Below are 18175 nucleotides of genomic sequence, written 5' to 3' on the forward strand. Positions count from 1 at the left end.
GAAAAAGAGGAGCTATTACTTATGTAAAGACAGAATACATATCCAAAATATTGAGACAGGCATGGTAAAGTGTACTTGTAAATTAACACTGAAAAACAGTTCACTTCTAATTGTAACTGTACATAAATCCTCACTGGGAGATTCTGGACTGTTTATGAGGAATTTGGATTCCTTAATACTCTATTTGTCAGACAGCAATCTGACAGTAGTCTATGGTGATTTCTCTATAGATTTCCTAAAAGACTCTGATATCAAAAATGATGTGGAAACCTTATTTGGATCCTAAAATTTTATCTCAGTAGCTAACTTTCCAACACAGGTGGATAAAGACAGTAGGTCCTTAATTGATAATTTTTCTTTGATGAAGCTCAAAGCAAGAAACTAACTGTGTACCCAGTAACAAATAGTCTCTCTGATGATGATGATGATGCACAGTTAGGATAAATGAGATAGTACCTTACAGTATTGACACTTCTCATTCAAAATAAGGATAGTTAAATAATCCAGAACAAATGTTTTTAATAACAGTTTACAAGAGATGACATAGGATGAAATTTATAATGAACCAAATGGTGACATACAATACAATCTATTCTCTAATAAATTCATGTAATTCTTCAAAGTAGCTTTCCACACCAGCTAATCAGAAAGGACACTACACAGCCATGTAAAAAAACATGGATTACTAGAGAGATTAAAATGCCTTGTAAAAGGAAAAGGGAAATGTATCTGTTGGCAAGAACAAGTAGAGACCTCAGTTAGTCTCACACTACAAAAACCACTCAAAATTATCAGGGAAAGTTATCAAAAAATCAAAGAAGAGGCACATTTGTCAGAAACCATAATTGTGTGCACAGACTTGAAGCTATATGAAATGGGGTTTTATGGGAGACAGGACAACTAGCCACAGAATGAGATAACATCACTAATGAATCGAAAGGAAGGGATGTAAACATCAATCACACATTGCAAATACGTTTAATAATCATTTCCTAAATGTAGTAGAAAATATAGGGATGGACAGAATGAGATTTTCACTCTGCAGTGGAGTGTGCGCTGATATGAAACTTCCTGGCAGATTAAAACTGTGTGCCGGACCGAGACTCGAACTCAGGACGTTTGCTCTACTGACTGAGCTACCCAAGCATGACTCACGCCCTGTCCTCACAGCTTTACTTCTCCCTGTACCTCATCTCCTACCTCCCAAACTTTACAGAAGCTCTCCTGCGAACCTTGCAGAACTAACACTCCTGAAAGAAAGGACATTGCAGAGACATGGCTTAGCCACAGCCTCGGGGATGTTTCCAGAATGAGATTTTTCACTCTACAGCAGAGTGTGCACTGATATGAAACTTCCTAGCAGATTAAAACTGTGTGTGGACTGAGACTCGAACTCCAGACCTTTGCCTTTTGTAGGCAAGTGCTCTACCAAATGAGCTACACAAGCATGACTCAGATGTTTCCAGAATGATGAATGGGTAGCTCAGTTCTGGAAGGTTCGCAGGAGAGCTTCTGTAAAGTTTGGAAGGTAGGAGACGAGGTACTGGCAGAAGTAAAGCTGTGAGGATGGGGCGTGAGTTGAGCTTGGGTAGCTCAGTCGGTAGAACACTTGCCCGCGAAAGGCAAAGGTCCCAAGTTCGAGTCTCGGTCCGGCACACAGTTTTAATCTGCTAGGAAGTTTCATAGGGATGGACAGTTCAAGATAAATAACACAGCAGTATGTTAAAAATCTATTCTCCTAAAATTCAATCATATAACTCATAAAATTCAATCATATGAACTTATCAACAACTTCTCCTCCTAAAATTAAGAAAATTCTATATTCCATCAGGAATTAAAGCCCAACTGGATTTTATGGTGTTTCCAACAGACTATTAAATGTTTTCCCATACAATAAGGCCTGTCTTATGTGAAATATGTGATTTGTCACTAACACGAGACATTTTTGCAGGTGTTGAAATATGCTGTTGTCAAGTCCCTCTGTAAGAGTGGTGATAGAAGAGATGTCAGTAAATACAATCCTCTTCCACTTCTGCCACAATTCTACAAGATTTTTGAAGGATGATGTATTTTAGAATAATAGTCCAACTGAACAATAATAATATACTCTTTAAATTAAAGGTGCACTTTCAGAGGAGCTGCAAATTTTACAATTATTAATTAAATAAATAACACCAGCCATTATTTGGTTCAAATGGCTCTGAGCACTATGGGACTTAACATCTATGGTCATCAGTCCCCTAGAACTTAGAACTACTTAAACCTAACTAACCTAAGGACATCACACAACACCCAGTCATCACGAGGCAGGGAAAATCCCTGACCCCGCCGGGAATCGAACCCGGTAACTTGGGCATGGGAAGCGAGAATGCTACCGCACGACCACAAGCTGCGGACCCAGCCATTATTTCCTGTGACCTATTGAAGCCAACTGACTGTCTGGATAATAAAATTCTCCAGGATAAACAGGGTTTGTATGGGACTGATAGTGCAGCCACCCAATGGATAAGAATGCAGGAAGTTGTTCTTTGTAATTTAGCCAATGTAATCAAGGGATATTATTCTGACAGGGGAGAAATCACATTCTGGGGTCCTCAAGGCTCAATCTTAGGCCTGATATTGTTCCTCATACATGTAAACAATCTCCTGTCTAATATACTACAAGCAGATTTAGTTCTTTTATGGATGACACTGGCACTGTAAACAATCCAAGCAAACACATAGCAACATAAGAAAAGGTAAACAGTGGTCCTAAAAGTATCTTTGACTGGTTTCCTTTGAATGGTCTCACTCTCAATTTTAAAAGACACAGCATATTCAGTTCTGCACATCTACAGACACTACACCAATAATAAGTGCAACACACATTGAGGAAATAATAAATAGTGTGGGAACTTCCAAAATTCTTATGTTTCCATATTAATGAGAATTTAAACTGCGAAAAACACATTTTGGACCTCCTAAAACTATTTGTCAGTCACATTTACACTTAGAAACATTAAAAATCCTGGGGAGTGACAAATCAGTAAGTTGATGTACTTTGCATATCTTCATTCAGTAATTTTGTATGGAATAAAGTACTGGGGTAGCTCATCTTTAAGGAAGAAAAGTCTTCATTGCTCAAAAATGTGCTGTAAGAATAATATGTGGTGCTTATTCATGCTCACCTTGTAGATACTTGTTTAAGGATTTGGGCATTTTGATTACTGCTTCATGTATATTTAATCCCTCATGAGGTTTGTTCTCAATAAACCACTGCAGTCATAAGTAAAAATGGTGTACATTACACAAAACCAGAAGAAAAAATTACATTGAAGGTTCTATTTAGTGCAGAGAAGGAGTGCACAGTGCTACAACCAAAATTTTTGATCGCTTAACGAGTGATATAAAATGTCTGGCAGACAGTAGAGTAATATTAGAAATCAAACTGAAGAACCTTCTCCTTGGAAGGAAAAAAAACCCTTTCTATTCTGTAGAATAATTTCTATTATTGTAATGAGTAAAAGGTGGTTGGTAGGAATTACTAACTTTCATATGAATGTTTTAAAAATAGAAAAAAAGAAAAAGAACAAAATGTTGTAAATAATCAGCCTATAGCAATATTTACAAAACAATTTGTGAGGTGAATATAAAATAACTTGGTCAATATCACAACAATTTATCATACAAATAATCCATGGAACATGGTACTAATTATCTAACTATTTCAGAGGTCCCTATATCTAATATAAAATGGACTCAGTGGAGTGTCATTTAATCTTTTTGTTTAAAGAAAAAAAGAAACTAATGTAGTGGTCTCCACACACAGTCAGCTACCTGGGGCCCTGCTGCTCTCAATCCTACACCACAAGCCCAAGAAATCTGCTGCCTAGCTTGTCACAGAGCCTTAGAAGTCTCTACTTTGAGCCTCCCACTCAACTCTGTACAAGAACCATAATCATTTCAGGCAATAGTCCCGTAGGTTTTGAGCTTTTTTGAAATTCCATGAAAAAGGTTGGTCTTCTCAAGCTTCTCCACCAGTTTGCTGGAATGAACCAAGTATAACCTAAGAGCCCAGACTATGGACATTATTCATTCCAACATGGGCCACAATGGCAGTTCCCTCAATGGTTGCTAGAGCAGCTTCTTCGGCAGACTGAAAGAGGCCTCCAGGTATGGGAACTGAGTGTACATGGTGATCTTTTCTATCTGTTGCAATCAATCCTTTAAGGGATACCATTATTTGCCACACTTGCAAACTACTGATGATTAATCCTTTCATTCTTGTTTACCCATACATGAGACACCCAGGCTTCCCAAGAGGTGGAATGGGTTCTACCAGCTCAGATTGAGTTTCAGAGGGAGATACCACCACTAACAAGTTGATTAGGGGATCTACACCTATAGCTACATCTACAATCCCGAAGCCCCATTGTAGTGTGCTGTCTAGGGCACTTTGTGTACCAGAGTTGCATCTACGCATTCCAGTTGAGATGTGAATGACACATGGGATGAACGACAGATGGTATACCACCATGTAAGCTTCACCCTTTCTGATTTTACCTTCATCTTTTTCTGACACATATATCAGAATGTATACAGTCAGAATTTTTACTCTAAACCACATGCTGATTCATTTTTATAGCATCTGCTACTGGTGATGTGTCAGTGTCTCTGTGATGTTTTTGTGCTTATTAAACAAACCTGCGATGAAACCCACTGCTCTTCTTTGTATCTTCTCTATTTCTTCCATCAATACATTCTGATAAGGGTCCCAACTGATAAGCAATATGCAAGTAATTGTTGAACAAGAGGTTTGTTAGGCACTTCCTTGATGGGCAAACTACATTTCCTATGGATTCTTGTAATCCATCTCAATCTGGCATCTGCCTTTGCTGCAGTAGGTTTTAGGTGGTCTTTCCACTTTAAACATTCTGAAAGCACACTCTCAGATACTTAATGTTTGTGACTGCTTTCTGGTAATTGTTTGGAAATCATCTACTCATATAATAAGGAACATTTATGACTATTAATGCACAACATGCTACATTTGTTTATCCTTGCATTCTTGTTTACCCATACATGAGACACCCAGGCTTCCCAAGAGGTGGAATGGGTTCTACCAGCTCAAATTGAGTTTCAGAGGGAGATATCATCACAAACAAGTTGATTAGGGGATCTACACCTATAGCTACATCTACAATCCCGAAGCCCCATTGTAGTGTCAATCCACTGCAGGTCTTCTTACATTTTGCTACAATTTTCTGACAGTGGGGTATTTCTCAATATGACAGCATCATCCAAAAAATGCCTTTTGGAGCTTCTAATGGTATCTGATTGGTTAAATATTCTGATTGGTATGTAATGTGTACTGTTTGTTAGGACCTACTAAATCTAATCAAACATCTGGTCTGATATTCCGTTTACTCATATTTTGTCCACTGGATAACACTGTGGAACTGTATCAAATAAATACCTTCTAGGAACCAAAGAACATGGAATTAACCTGTGCACTGGTAACTGATGCCCTCTGGGTCCCACAGACTTTTAGAGAAAGCACAGTTTCACACAATCAATTGGACTGCTTCATTACTCCAGAAACCTATGGTAGTCTGTTGCTAGATGAGAAAGTTCTTTCACATACACCATGCAGAACTTTGTAGGTATCCCATCAGTTCCAGCCACCTTTCCTCTGTTGAGCAATTTTTATTGATGTTCTATCATGTGGTCATTTTATTGTTTATAGAATTATTGAGAGGTGGAACCATAGTATAATCTTCCTTAGTGCAACAATTTTAGAACAAATAATTTAGTATTTTGACATTCACTCTATCATGCTGTGTTCCAATGGTGTTATGGTCACTGAGTGTCTGGACAGCTGGCTTTCACCTGATTACTGATTTAACTTATTAACAAACATGAGCATTTTGTGTCAAATTGAGAGACAGAATTTTCCATTCAAAAATTGTTGATCAGTTTTTGCTTGACTTTCATTACACTAATTTTTGCTTTGTCCACTTTTTGTTTGCCTATGACACTTTAGCTGTGTTGAAAACTGTGGAGGAGCTCTCTTTGGTTTTAGAACAGCTAGCTAATATGGCAAGTCCTTCCTTGTTCAGCCAATACGTGGATATAGTATGTTGTAGAATACTCTCAAACTTTATCCATTTGTAATCAATATTTTCTTTCTTGGATGTAAATGTTTAAAGTTCACTGCTCACAAGCAGGAATAGTGTCATACTTTTCTTTAAATTTTTATTGACACCTATAGTCAGTTATGCTATAATGATCATATTACCATTGACTGTGTAGTACTATACTTCATGTTCTCCCTTATCCATGTATCTCCTGTACAGGGCCCTCAGACCTAACATGGAGATGCCACTTATACTCTGGTTGATGAGTGGTGATAGGTTCTTTACTTCCTGGAAAGGTGACAGTATCTGAGGGAGAGGTCAGTACTTGAAGTACCTTTGTTATCTCTGGTACATGTCTCTTGATAGCTGACTGAGCACAACCATTTGCAGCACTATTCATCACTTGACAGTGGTCAAGGTGTTTTACAGTTACTTACAAAGAGAAAGAACCTCATCTTGCATATAGAGCAGCATTCACAGTGGGGTTCTGCATTCTGACGGTTACAATGTTTTTCTTAATGGTAAACAAATAACTTTATATTAATCTTGTTGATTCTCCTTTAATCTCTGGATCTGTTACACCATGAGGATTAAAAATTAATTTTGAGAACAGAGGCAGTAAACACTCAAAAAAATAATTTTCTTTGCTAACAATAGAAAATCCTGTAAAAAAAGTTATTGATTTCCTGAAGCTACTCGAGACTGTGGAGTTTCAAAACTATCATTTTGTTGTGGTATAGTCCCTACTAAACTGATGTAAAAATGGAAAAGTGGAGAAATTTATGACACATTCAGATAGTTTACAACAGGAACCTAAATAAACCTAATATAATTATACTCTCCACAGAACACACTACTATATTACAGCATTGGACATTGTAAAATCTTACCTTGCAATTGCAAACTTTCAACACTGTCTTAAAGTAAACTGATCAACTAGCAAGGAAAGGTGGAAATATTGTAGTAATTACATAACCATCTACACTACAATTAAGGGTAAATGATTTTTAAAATCAGATTTGCTGCTAATATTTGTAGAATGTGCAACTGTGAGATACAACTGTCTATTTACAATGAAAAACATTTTGTGTTATATATGCAACTGTAACTTAGAACCTCTAATTTACTACAATACAAAAATTTCCACAAATCTTCAGAATTATACCTTTACTCCTGAAATGCAACTAGTGAGTATGATTGTCTGAATTAAGGTATGACTCTCCAAATTACATTTTTTGTGACTCTCAGCATTTGAAAACTATGCAAAAAACCTAACACATACACATGTTTTGTTGTTAAAAATAATGTAAATGTGAAACAACACAAAAATCACATTTAAACAGTATCTGAAAGATTAGGATTTAGATTTCTGAGGCAAATTTATCTGATACCAAAGGAAATTCCTAAAGTTGGCTTATACTGATATACGTAAATAAGTACACTGATGGGCCAAAACATTATGACCACCTGCTTAGTAGCTTATTTGTCCATCTTTGAAGTGTAATATATCACTGAGTCTGCATATCAGGGACCCAAAAGTTTGTTGGTTGATTTGTGGAGGTACATGGCATTAAATATCTATGCAAAGGTCATATAGTTCACATAATTTGCATATGTGGTGATGTTGCCTGGTAGTGACTCGTATGAATTCCTTAGGATTTATATCAGATGAATTTGGTCTCAAGACATCAATGTAAGTTCACTATAGTGCTCTTCAAACCACTGTAGCATGATTCTGGCTCCAAAACATGTACAATTATTCTGCTGAAAGGTGACATTGTCATGAGGGAAGACATAACACATGAGGGGATGCAGGTAGTTCTCAGCCGTTGTTGTATCTTTGATTACTACCATGGGTCCCATGGAAGCACAGAAGAATGTCTCCCATGGCATACCATATTTTACAGACTATACGATGCTACAGACTAATAGTAATTGATAGAATGTTTAAAGAATTTTTTTAGAAATATCATTTTTTACAATTTTATTGTTAGTTTGAAAAGTCATATTTTTAACAAAATTCTTAGTTTAGAAAACTAAAGTGACCTTAAAAACCCTGGAAAACATCATCTGAACTTTCTTCTTCTTCTTTTTCTTCCTCTTCATCATCATGATTGTACTCTTCATATATAAGATGGCTTTCACTGCTGTCAAGAGTGTTACTTATGCCACACTTCTTGAAAGATTTAATATTAATGTCTTCTCTCACTATAGATCAAAATTGTGTTTTCCAGTGACACACTTGTTTGATTGTAAGTTATTTTAAAGCTCTCTTCCATGTGAATTCATGTTTGGTTTCGTCTATCATTCATTAATTCCATTCCTCCCTCATATTCACTTTAAATGGCTTTTTTATTTTGAGACAACAAGGGGTTGCAATTGTGAAACAAGTCCTCCCAGAATAATAGAAAGCCTTGTATTTACCTGTCTCAATCCTTTTTCACAGAATTTTTCAAATGACTACTAAACTGATCTAGCACAAGAAGAGAAGTCTTCTTCAACAAAGCACCCATCTTTCTGTCCCATGCTCTGCTAATCTGTAGTTTCACACTAGCCTCATCCATCCAGCCAATGTCATGTATGTGAGCAACAACAACTGGTGGTACTTCAGAAGGTTTTGACATTGTTTTGTGCTTGAAAATGATCATTTTTTTAAGTTTAGTGCTGTCAGCACAACATGAAATGACAACAGTGTAGTACATCTTTTGGTGTTCACTTGTTTTTATAGTTACAGTTTTATAGCAACACTTGTTACTCAGCATAGCAACACTTGTTACTCAGCACATCAGATGTCATAGGAGTTTCATCTATACTTGTTATCTTGCTTAGTTCCACACTGGTTTTCTTTTGATGCTGAATAATAAAGCACTGGAAAGTTAATATTTTCCCTTCATACTTTTGTGGCATTTTCTGAGGGATTTTGGTTTGTTCCACATACTAAGTTCATGATGCTTCATAAGGCTGTAGCACTCCACCCTAGTCTGTTAAGTTCCACTGTAGCACTAGCTTATGAGCGTGTATTTCAATTATTTTTGTATTAATTCCAGTGACATTTTGATTCTGTCCTTGAATCCATTTCAATATATCTTACTCTAGTTTTGGCCATTTTGCATTCAGTTCTCTATCTGTGCATTTAGTCTTCCTCATTTTTATCAATTTATCTTTATTAGCCCATCAATAGCAAATGATTTTTTCTGTTGGTGGAGGGCTAAAATGTCACTCAGCTGCCCTGTTTACATATTCTTCAGTATATACTGTTACTTTCAATTTATAGTCCACATCATATGAATACTTTTTATTTTCTTCAATTACAAAACTAGGTACTGGCAAAAGTATTGCACTGTTACCAATAACACAAGTCACTTCCAGTTCAGGTTCACTGGCACCATAGACTGCAGTGATGCATCATAGGCTTGACAATGTTGTGTGTTTGAGGTGGTCGAATAGGATGGAGACAATTCCAGTTGATTCCAGTTTTGCTAGATAGAGGTAGGTGTCCCATGACACTGAATATATGGCCATTTTTAAGAGAGGTGGGAATTTTAAATCAAACACTGGACATCTTTATTTTAGTTTTGAGTATGAGATGTACCAGAATTTTGGAGACAATTTTTCACAGAAAAAAGTGAGTCTTATTGTCCATAAAATACAATAATACTGCTCTCACCAGCTTGTGTCTGTCGAACGCTGCATGGTATGAGGCACCGTTCCCATTGATGACAATTTTTGTGGAGACAATCATTGACATATTGTAGTAAAAGTGCAATTCAACCAATGAGCTAACATTGATTGATGGTTGAATCCTGATGGTCCCCTGCCTGCTGCAATCATAACTGATGAAGTCACTGATTCAGTATGCGAACATGGACAGGTGGTCTACTATGGAGCTCCATGTTCAACACCATATGATGAACGGTGTGCTCCAAAACACTTGTGTGTGCACCACCATTATGTTCTTTCAACAGAGATCCCACTTATCACCATCTACCTTACCTTGCACAGTAGACAAGCCTCTTAGCCCAACATTCTGTGGAGAGTTGCAGATGTCAAACCATTTAGCACCTACTGGTAGTTTCATTGTCCTTCTACCACTTTCTGTAGATGCTCATGAGAGGAGCACATGAGTGTATGCTCAGCTTCACCATTTTAGAGATATACATTCACAGGCTCTGCATAATAATAACCTACCCTTTGTCAAAGTTTGCTTATCTCAATGGATTCCCCCATATATTGTAGCCCATATCTTTGTTAGGGTGATCCCCCATCCATGTGTGCTCTGCTTACGTACTTTTTTATTGTGTCATGTTCCCGCTACACCATTAGGTAGCATCCAATGTCATGGCAGGCTATAGGCATAAGGTTTTGGCTTTTCAGTGTATGTGAAATGCAAAGATTTTTCCTTAGCTGGTTTCATGATACTTTTTACACTAGTGTGACAAAGATGAACACATCTGCTAAAAACAGATTGGCTTTCTAAAACATATTTTTAACAGGAAAATCAAAAGTTCATTTTGTATGCTACTGGCTTGCAATTTTGATTTCCTTCTATAGAACAATTGTCCAGAAAAACCTATTTCAAAAAATATTTAAAATCTGTTTCCCTAGCTGTCAGATCATTACATTACTGGGAAAACTGAGATTTTGCTGTTACATACCTAACACTTTTTTGAGCAAGTGGCAACTTTAATGATAAGTAAAGATGGTAATTTTTTCTTCTGGCATTGTTCTGTTGACATGAGCGCTCTGGTCAATTGTGTTGTATCATTTGTAACAAATTTCATAAGTGAAAAACAGTTTCCACAACACTATTTATTGAAAACTGTAGGTAGTAATGTTAAAGAAACTTACCCCAGGCATTATTTTGTCTTCAACATCTTTCATAATTTTGTCCCACTCCTCAGGTTCATGGGGTGCTTCATCCGGGAGTAATTTTACAAGATAAAAAGGTTCTACATCAGAATTGACTCTTCTTGAGCTTATAGTCTGCATGAACTGGTATATGTAATCAATCAAGTCTTTCCCATGCTTCTTGAAATCATGAACTGACATTCCCTCTAAAAAAAAAAAAAAAAAAAAAAGAGAAGTATTTCTATCATTTATGAAAAAGAAAACAAAATTACAGATGGCTATGAATACCGAATCTATTTTTTGTCTCAGCCACTAGAAGTTTGGTGAACTTCATTATGCTTGTGCCTCACAAAGTAAATCATATATTTTTTCCACATTCTGCATTCTGACCCTAGATAAACCATTTGGACCTGATCAGTTGCGCTATCATTCTCAGCCAGTGGCATTATCGGCTGTAGTATAAAGGGGCATGTGGTCAGCACACCACTCTCCCAATTGCTGTCAGGTTTCTCGACCTTGAAACCACTGCTAGTTAGTTAAGTAGCTCATCAGTTGGCCTCATGAGGCTGAGTGCACCCTGTACTAGCCCTGCCACTGAGAAAAATTCCCTGGCAATGGCAGTCAGCCACACTGACCATTCAGCAGTTGACACAGATAAATCATATATTTTATGTATATTAATTTACACATTCTTGGTCAAATGAATGTTGACTTGGAAAAAAAGTAGAATATACCTTTGTTACTATTTTTCTCTCATCAGTCATTGTGTTATTATATGTTAGATAGTACAGCCCTAAAATTTCAAAACAAAATAGTATTAAGAGCAATTAGAAACAAATGCCTTCTACTTGTTCGCTCTTGAAATGCTGATGTGAAATGTTCAATTCAGAGTTAGCCACTTTTATTGAACCATTTAATATAACTATTAGAGGAAGACAGACTTGTCTTGTCCAATCCTGTTTTAATATTTTCCCCTGCTGTTTTCTATCTTTGCATAAATTCTGTATGCAAAAATTTTACTGGTCAAATGAACTGTAAGCTATTCAGACAATTTATGAACTATGACTTTCCATAGTTTACAGACTTGAAATTGCCTGCTATATGATCTTGAATTCTAAAGAGCTCATGCCACTAGTTATAGAGCCTTGGAAGATGAGTACTGAATCACCTATTGAAAGTAATGAGAAGATTATGAAATATTTGTAGACAAATACAATCTATACAATGAACCACAGCTGTAGTGGAACATCGAAAGCTAAGTACTAATTAATTGTGTGTGTATAGTGGTTTTATTTAGGAACTTTAGTAGTCTTCAACTGGTATCCAGATGTTTCTTGGTCACAGTCTAGTAGTGGCCATTCAACTGGACAAACAGCTTACTACTTGTTGTGTCCATGTAGAAAGTGGCAAAGTGGTTGCATCTTAGTTTGTAGATCATGTGGCTGCTTTCACAGGTAGCCCTACATTTGCTACGGTAGGAGATGCCTGTGAGAGCATTTGAGTAGGTGGCAGTGGGAGTATGTATGGGACAGATTTTGCATCTACTTCTTCTGCAGAGATATAAGCCATGAGGTAAGGAGTGGGGAGAAAGGATGGAGTGGTGATAGACAGGAATGTTATGTAGGTTTGGTGGGCAGTGGAATACTGCATTGGGAGGGGTGGGGAGGATAGTGGGGAGGATGTGACAACTATGACTGGCTAGGCTGTATGGAAGGGACTTCTTGGTATGGAATGAATGGCAGCTGTCAAAGCAGAGGTGTTGTTGCTATTTGGTAAGTTTGATGTGGACAGATATACTGTTATAGCCATCCTTGATATGGAGGTCAACATCAAGGATGGAGGCCTGTTGTGTTGAGAAAGATCAGATGAAGCGAATGGGGAAGATGTTGAGATTTTGGAGGAATGTCAGTAGGGTTTGTTCATCTTTGGTCTGAATCACAAAGATGTCATCAAAGAACCTGAACCAAGTGAGGTGTTCAGGATTCTGGATGGTTATAAAGGATTGCTCTAGATGGTCCATGGATAGGATGGCATAGGATTGTGTCATACTGGTGTTAATTGCTCTACTGCAGATATGTATACAGGTGATGGCTTCAAGGGAGAAACAGTTGTGGGTGTGAATATAGTTGGCCATGGCAACCAGAAAGGAGATTAGAGATTTGCTGTTGGTCAGACTTTGGGAAAGGTGGTACTCAATAGTGGAAAGACCATGGGGGTTGAAGATTTAGTGGAGGGAAATCATTTACAGTAACAAGAAGGGTGCCAGTTGGTAAAGTAATTGTAGCTGTGGAGAGTTGTCTCTTGTATAGGAGGGTGGGTTACAGGTAAGAAGAACTTGGCAGTTGATTCAGAAAACGGGTTTGCCACTGATTCATCATCAAATGGTCATCATGGATGGTCTGTAACTTAAACACTCTCTGGTTCCACTGGTGGACAGAATGGAGACACAACTGCCTGACTTGAGCATCTGGTCTCTCTTATTGATATTCCTTTTCTTATACCACTGATACAGTCCCTCTGGAAGGAATAAGTGAAGTGTTCCTTAATAATTATAATGTCAACTCCATCTGGCCTATTTTGGTCTCAAGATGCAGGTTTCTAAGTTCTGTTGTAACTACATTGTAGAGGTTCTCATAACATATCAGTATCCCATTTGAACCTGATTAATACACACACTGGTCCCCATTTGTTTATATGGCCTGCTGGCCATTCTTCCTCATCTGTGAGGAGAGCCATAAACCTGCCTTGCAAAACTGTTTGCTTAATAGTGACATTGCCAGTCCCCATTACAGGATGTGTCCACTGGTCCATTAACTTCAACCTTCTGTCCATAGCTGTGCAAATTTTCAAGAATTCCCCAAATCCATGTCTATACTTAGTCATGGCATGGCTAATCTTTTGATTTATATGATCACTAAAAAAATTCTTCTCAGTGAACAGCAGCTTAGCTTCCTTCCATAATTGATTAACTACTTGCTGGCACACTTATTGTGACTTGTCAAGATGCACTGTAAAAGTTTTTATACAAATTCACACTGAACACAATAACATTGGCTCTATATGCTTTGCAGAATATCACAACTGTCTCACTAACAGACACACAGTGATTTCAGTTGGTGCAACTGAGAACTTCCCAAACAAAAACTGACACTTGTATGCCACTTGTTTCAAATCAGGAATCCCAGGCACACACATGTGTAAAGCATTCAGTTCAGTTCAGACAGGCCATAAAGCTTGGCAGGCACTTTAACATTGGCCATCATAATAATGCATATTCTATGAATTAAAAAGCTGACATGAGATTTACATTTCTTTCACATTTTAAAAGAGATTTGGTGAGATATTGCCCCATTTTGAGCTCATGCACTTGATGGACATACTCTGAGTGATGTAATAAAAATACCTGTACAAAATTTAAATGCTTATGTAAAAATCACAACTGGTACTCAAATAAATTACATCAACAAAAGTCCACATTCTACATTCATTCTACATTCTCTTTCTGTCTGTCATGAATATATTCAGTTGGTCACATAAAATGTTTCAAATATAGAGAATTTCCTAAATAATGAAGCACATTTTATTAATGTTCTGTGCATCACAGAACACTGGCTAATGATGAACCAGATTCTCTTTTTCTATACCATGCTATGTATCAGAAAATTATTTCTGTAGAAACAGTTATAAAAATGGAGGTGCTGGAAATTTAATCAAACAAGTATTCATTATAAAATTATTAGCATGTTACAGCATCTCAATGGAGAAAGGGAGTTTGAGCTGACACACTATGGAGTCAGTGATTCAAATATACTTGTAGCTCATTTGGAAATTTGGTCTCATTCATAAATAAACTTGAATACATTCTAATGGGCTTCATCTACACAACAAACCAACAGTGTTCTGTGGAGAGTTCAACATTTATTTTCTCAGAACCAGCAAAATATAAGAACTATTGCTGTAGTTTAAAAATACATTCAGCTTAAAACAGAAAATAACAGCGCCAACAAAAATCAGAAAAACACTGATACCAGAACTGCTCTGGATCAAACATGGTTTGTACTGCAAAATGTGTAAATAAAAGTATCAGTAATCATGAAGTTCGAGCTGTCACACTCACAAGTTACTTGCTGTCCACTCAGAATAATAAATGAAATGTATATGTAGACTGAAGTGACAAATGAAAATTTGTACTAAGGCTAGGTTTGAAACCCAAGTCTCCTGCTCACTAAGCAGATGCACTAACTGCTGTGGCACCTCGGCACAGTGGCTTTGAGCGATCTTCCCCAATCCAAATTCAGATTCACACCTCAGCCAACTTGGTATTCCTTCTAAACTATCTGGAACCATGTAGTTTCATTTGTATATATGAACTGTACAACAAAAGGTTCAATACACATAATGAACAAACAGTCAATTCCCTATTATCAGGAGAAAGGTGAGAAACAGTTTTGCAAAAAGATAACACCAACAAAATATTTGTGGAATTCTGTAGCATTTTCAGTGATTATTTTGAAACTGATTTCCTGCTCAAAACACAAGTAATAAAAGGCACAACCCCAAAAGAAAAGAGACGGTTAATAACAGGCATCAAAACCTCAATTGTTGTTGTTGTGGTCTTCAGTCCTGAGATTGGTTTGATGCAGCTCTCCACACTACTCTACCCTCTGCAAGCTTCTTCATCTCACGGTACCTACTGCAACTTACATCCTTTTGAATCTGTGTAGTGTATTCATCTCTTGGTCTCCCTCTATGATTTTTACCCTCCATGCTGCCCTCCAATACTAAATGTGTGATCCCTTGATGCCTCAGAACATGTCCTACCAACCAATCCCTTCTTCTAGTCAAGTTGTGCCACAAACTCCTCTTCTCCCCAATCCTACTCAGTACCTCCTCATTACTTATGTGATCTACCCATCTAATCTTCAGCAATCTTCTGTAGCACCACATTTCAAAAGCTTCTATTCTCTTCTTGTCCAAACTAGGTATTGTCCATGTTTCACTTCCATACGTGTCTACACTCAATACAAATACTTTCAGAAACGACTTCCTGACACTTAAATCTATACCCAATGTTAACAAATTTCTCTTCTTCAGAAACGCTTTCTTTGCCATTGCCAGTCTACATTTTATATCCTCTCTACTTGGGTCATCATCAGTTATTTTGCTCCCCAAATAGCAAAACTACTTTACTGCTTTAAGTGTCTCATTTCCTAATCTAATTCCCTCAGCATCACCCGACTTAATTCGACTACATTCCATTATCCTCATTTTGCTTTTGTTGATTTTCATCTTATATCCTTTTAAGACACTGTTCATTCCATTCAAATGCTCTTCCAAGACTTTTGCTGTCTCTGACAGAATTACAATGTCATCGGCGAATCTTAAAGTTTTTATTTCTTCATCCCTAGATTTTAATACCTACTCCAAATTTTTCTTTTGTTTCTTTTACTGCTTGCTCAATATACAGATTGAATAACATCAGGGAGAGGCTACAACCCTGTCTCACTCCCTTCCCAACCACTGCTTCCCTTTCATGTCCCTCGACTCTTATAACTGCCATCTGGTTTCTGTACAAATTGTCAATAGCCTTTCACTCCCTGTATTTCACCCCTGCCACCTTCAGAATTTAAAAGAGAGTATTCCAGTCAACATTGTCAAAAGCTTTCTCTAGGTCTACAAAAGCTAGAAATGTAGGTTTCCCTTTCCTTAATCTTTCTTCTAAGATAAGTCATACGGTCAGTATTGCCTCACGTTTTCCAACATTTCTACGGAATCCAAACTGATCTTCCCCAAGGTCGGCTCCTGCCAGTTTTTCCACTCGTCTGTAAAGAATTTGTGTTAGTATTTTGCAGCCATGACTTATTAAACTGATAGTTCGGTAATTTTCACATCTGTCAACGCCTGCTTTCTTTGGAATTGAAATTATTATATTCTTCTTGAAGTCTGAGGGTATTTCGCCTGTCTCATACATTTTGCTCACCAGATGGTAGAATTTTGTCAGGACTGGCTCTCCCAAGGCTGTCAATAGTTCTAATGGAATTTTGTCTACTCCCAGAGCCTTGTTTCGACTCAGGTCTTTCAGTGCTCTGTCAAACTCTTCACGCAGTATCATATCTCCCATTTCATCTTCATCTACATCCTCTTCCATTTCCATAATATTTTCCTCAAGTACATAGCCCTTGTATAGACCCTCTATATACTCTTTCCACCTTTCTGCTTTCCCTTCTTTGCTTAGAACTGGGTTTCCATCAAAGCTCTTGATATTCATACAAGTGGTTCTCTTTTCTCCAAAGGTCTCTTTGATTTTCCTGTAGGCAGTATCTATCTTACCTCTAGTGAGATAAGCCTCTATATCCTTACATTTGTCCTCTAGCCATGCCTGCTTAGCCATTTTTCACTTCCTGTTGATCTCATTTTTGAGATTTTTGTATTCCTTCTTACCAGCTTCATTTACTGCATTTTTATATTTTCTCCTTTCATCAATTAAATTCAATATTTCCTCTGTCACCCAAGGATTTCTATTAGCCCTCGTCTTTTTACCTACTTGATCCTCTGCTGCCTTCCCTACTTCATCCCACAAAGCTACCCATTCTTCTTCTACTTTATTTATTTCCCCCATTCTTGTCAATTGTTCCCTTATGCTCTCCCTGAAACTCTGTGCAACCTCTGGTTTAGACAGTTTATCCAGGTCCGATCTCCTTAAATTCCCACCTTTTTACAGTTTCTTCAGTTTTAATCTACAGTTCACAACCAATAAATTGTGGTCAGAGTCCACCTCTGCCCCTGGAAATGTCTTATAATTTAAAACCTGGTTCCTAAATCTCTGTCTTAGCATTATATAATCTATCTGATACCTTTTAGTATCTCCAGGGTTCTTCCATGTATACAACCTTCTTTGATGATTCTTGAACCAAGTGTTAGCTATGATTAAGTCATGCTCTGCACAAAATTCTACCAGGCGGTTTCCTCTTTCATTTCTTACCCCCAATCCATATTCACCTACTATGTTTCCTTCTCTCCCTTTTCCTACTACTGAATTCCACTCACCCATGACTTAAATTTTCGTCTCCCTTCACTATCTGAATAATTTCTTTTATTTCATCATACATTTCTTCAATTTCTTTGTCATCTGAAGAGCTAGTTGGCATATAGACTTGTACTACTGTCATAGGCATGGGCTTTGTGTCTATCTTGGCCACAACAATGCATTC

At 37.3% G+C, this 18175-nt stretch overlaps 1 protein-coding gene across 2 annotated transcripts in view; it reads right to left on the reverse strand.

Moving 5' to 3' along the window:
• The window catches only part of LOC126354115 (tyrosine decarboxylase-like), a 193229-nt gene that overhangs the window by 162138 nt on the left and 12916 nt on the right, over window positions 1-18175 (reverse strand). For both annotated transcript variants that reach the window (XM_050003508.1, XM_050003509.1), the window contains exon 2: window positions 10965-11170. In XM_050003508.1, coding sequence (XP_049859465.1) covers window positions 10965-11170 — 206 coding nt within the window. The remainder of the gene's footprint in view (window positions 1-10964; window positions 11171-18175) is intronic.

This window comes from Schistocerca gregaria, chromosome 3, assembly GCF_023897955.1.
Source record: "Schistocerca gregaria isolate iqSchGreg1 chromosome 3, iqSchGreg1.2, whole genome shotgun sequence".
NCBI classification, from domain to species: Eukaryota; Metazoa; Arthropoda; class Insecta; order Orthoptera; family Acrididae; genus Schistocerca; species Schistocerca gregaria.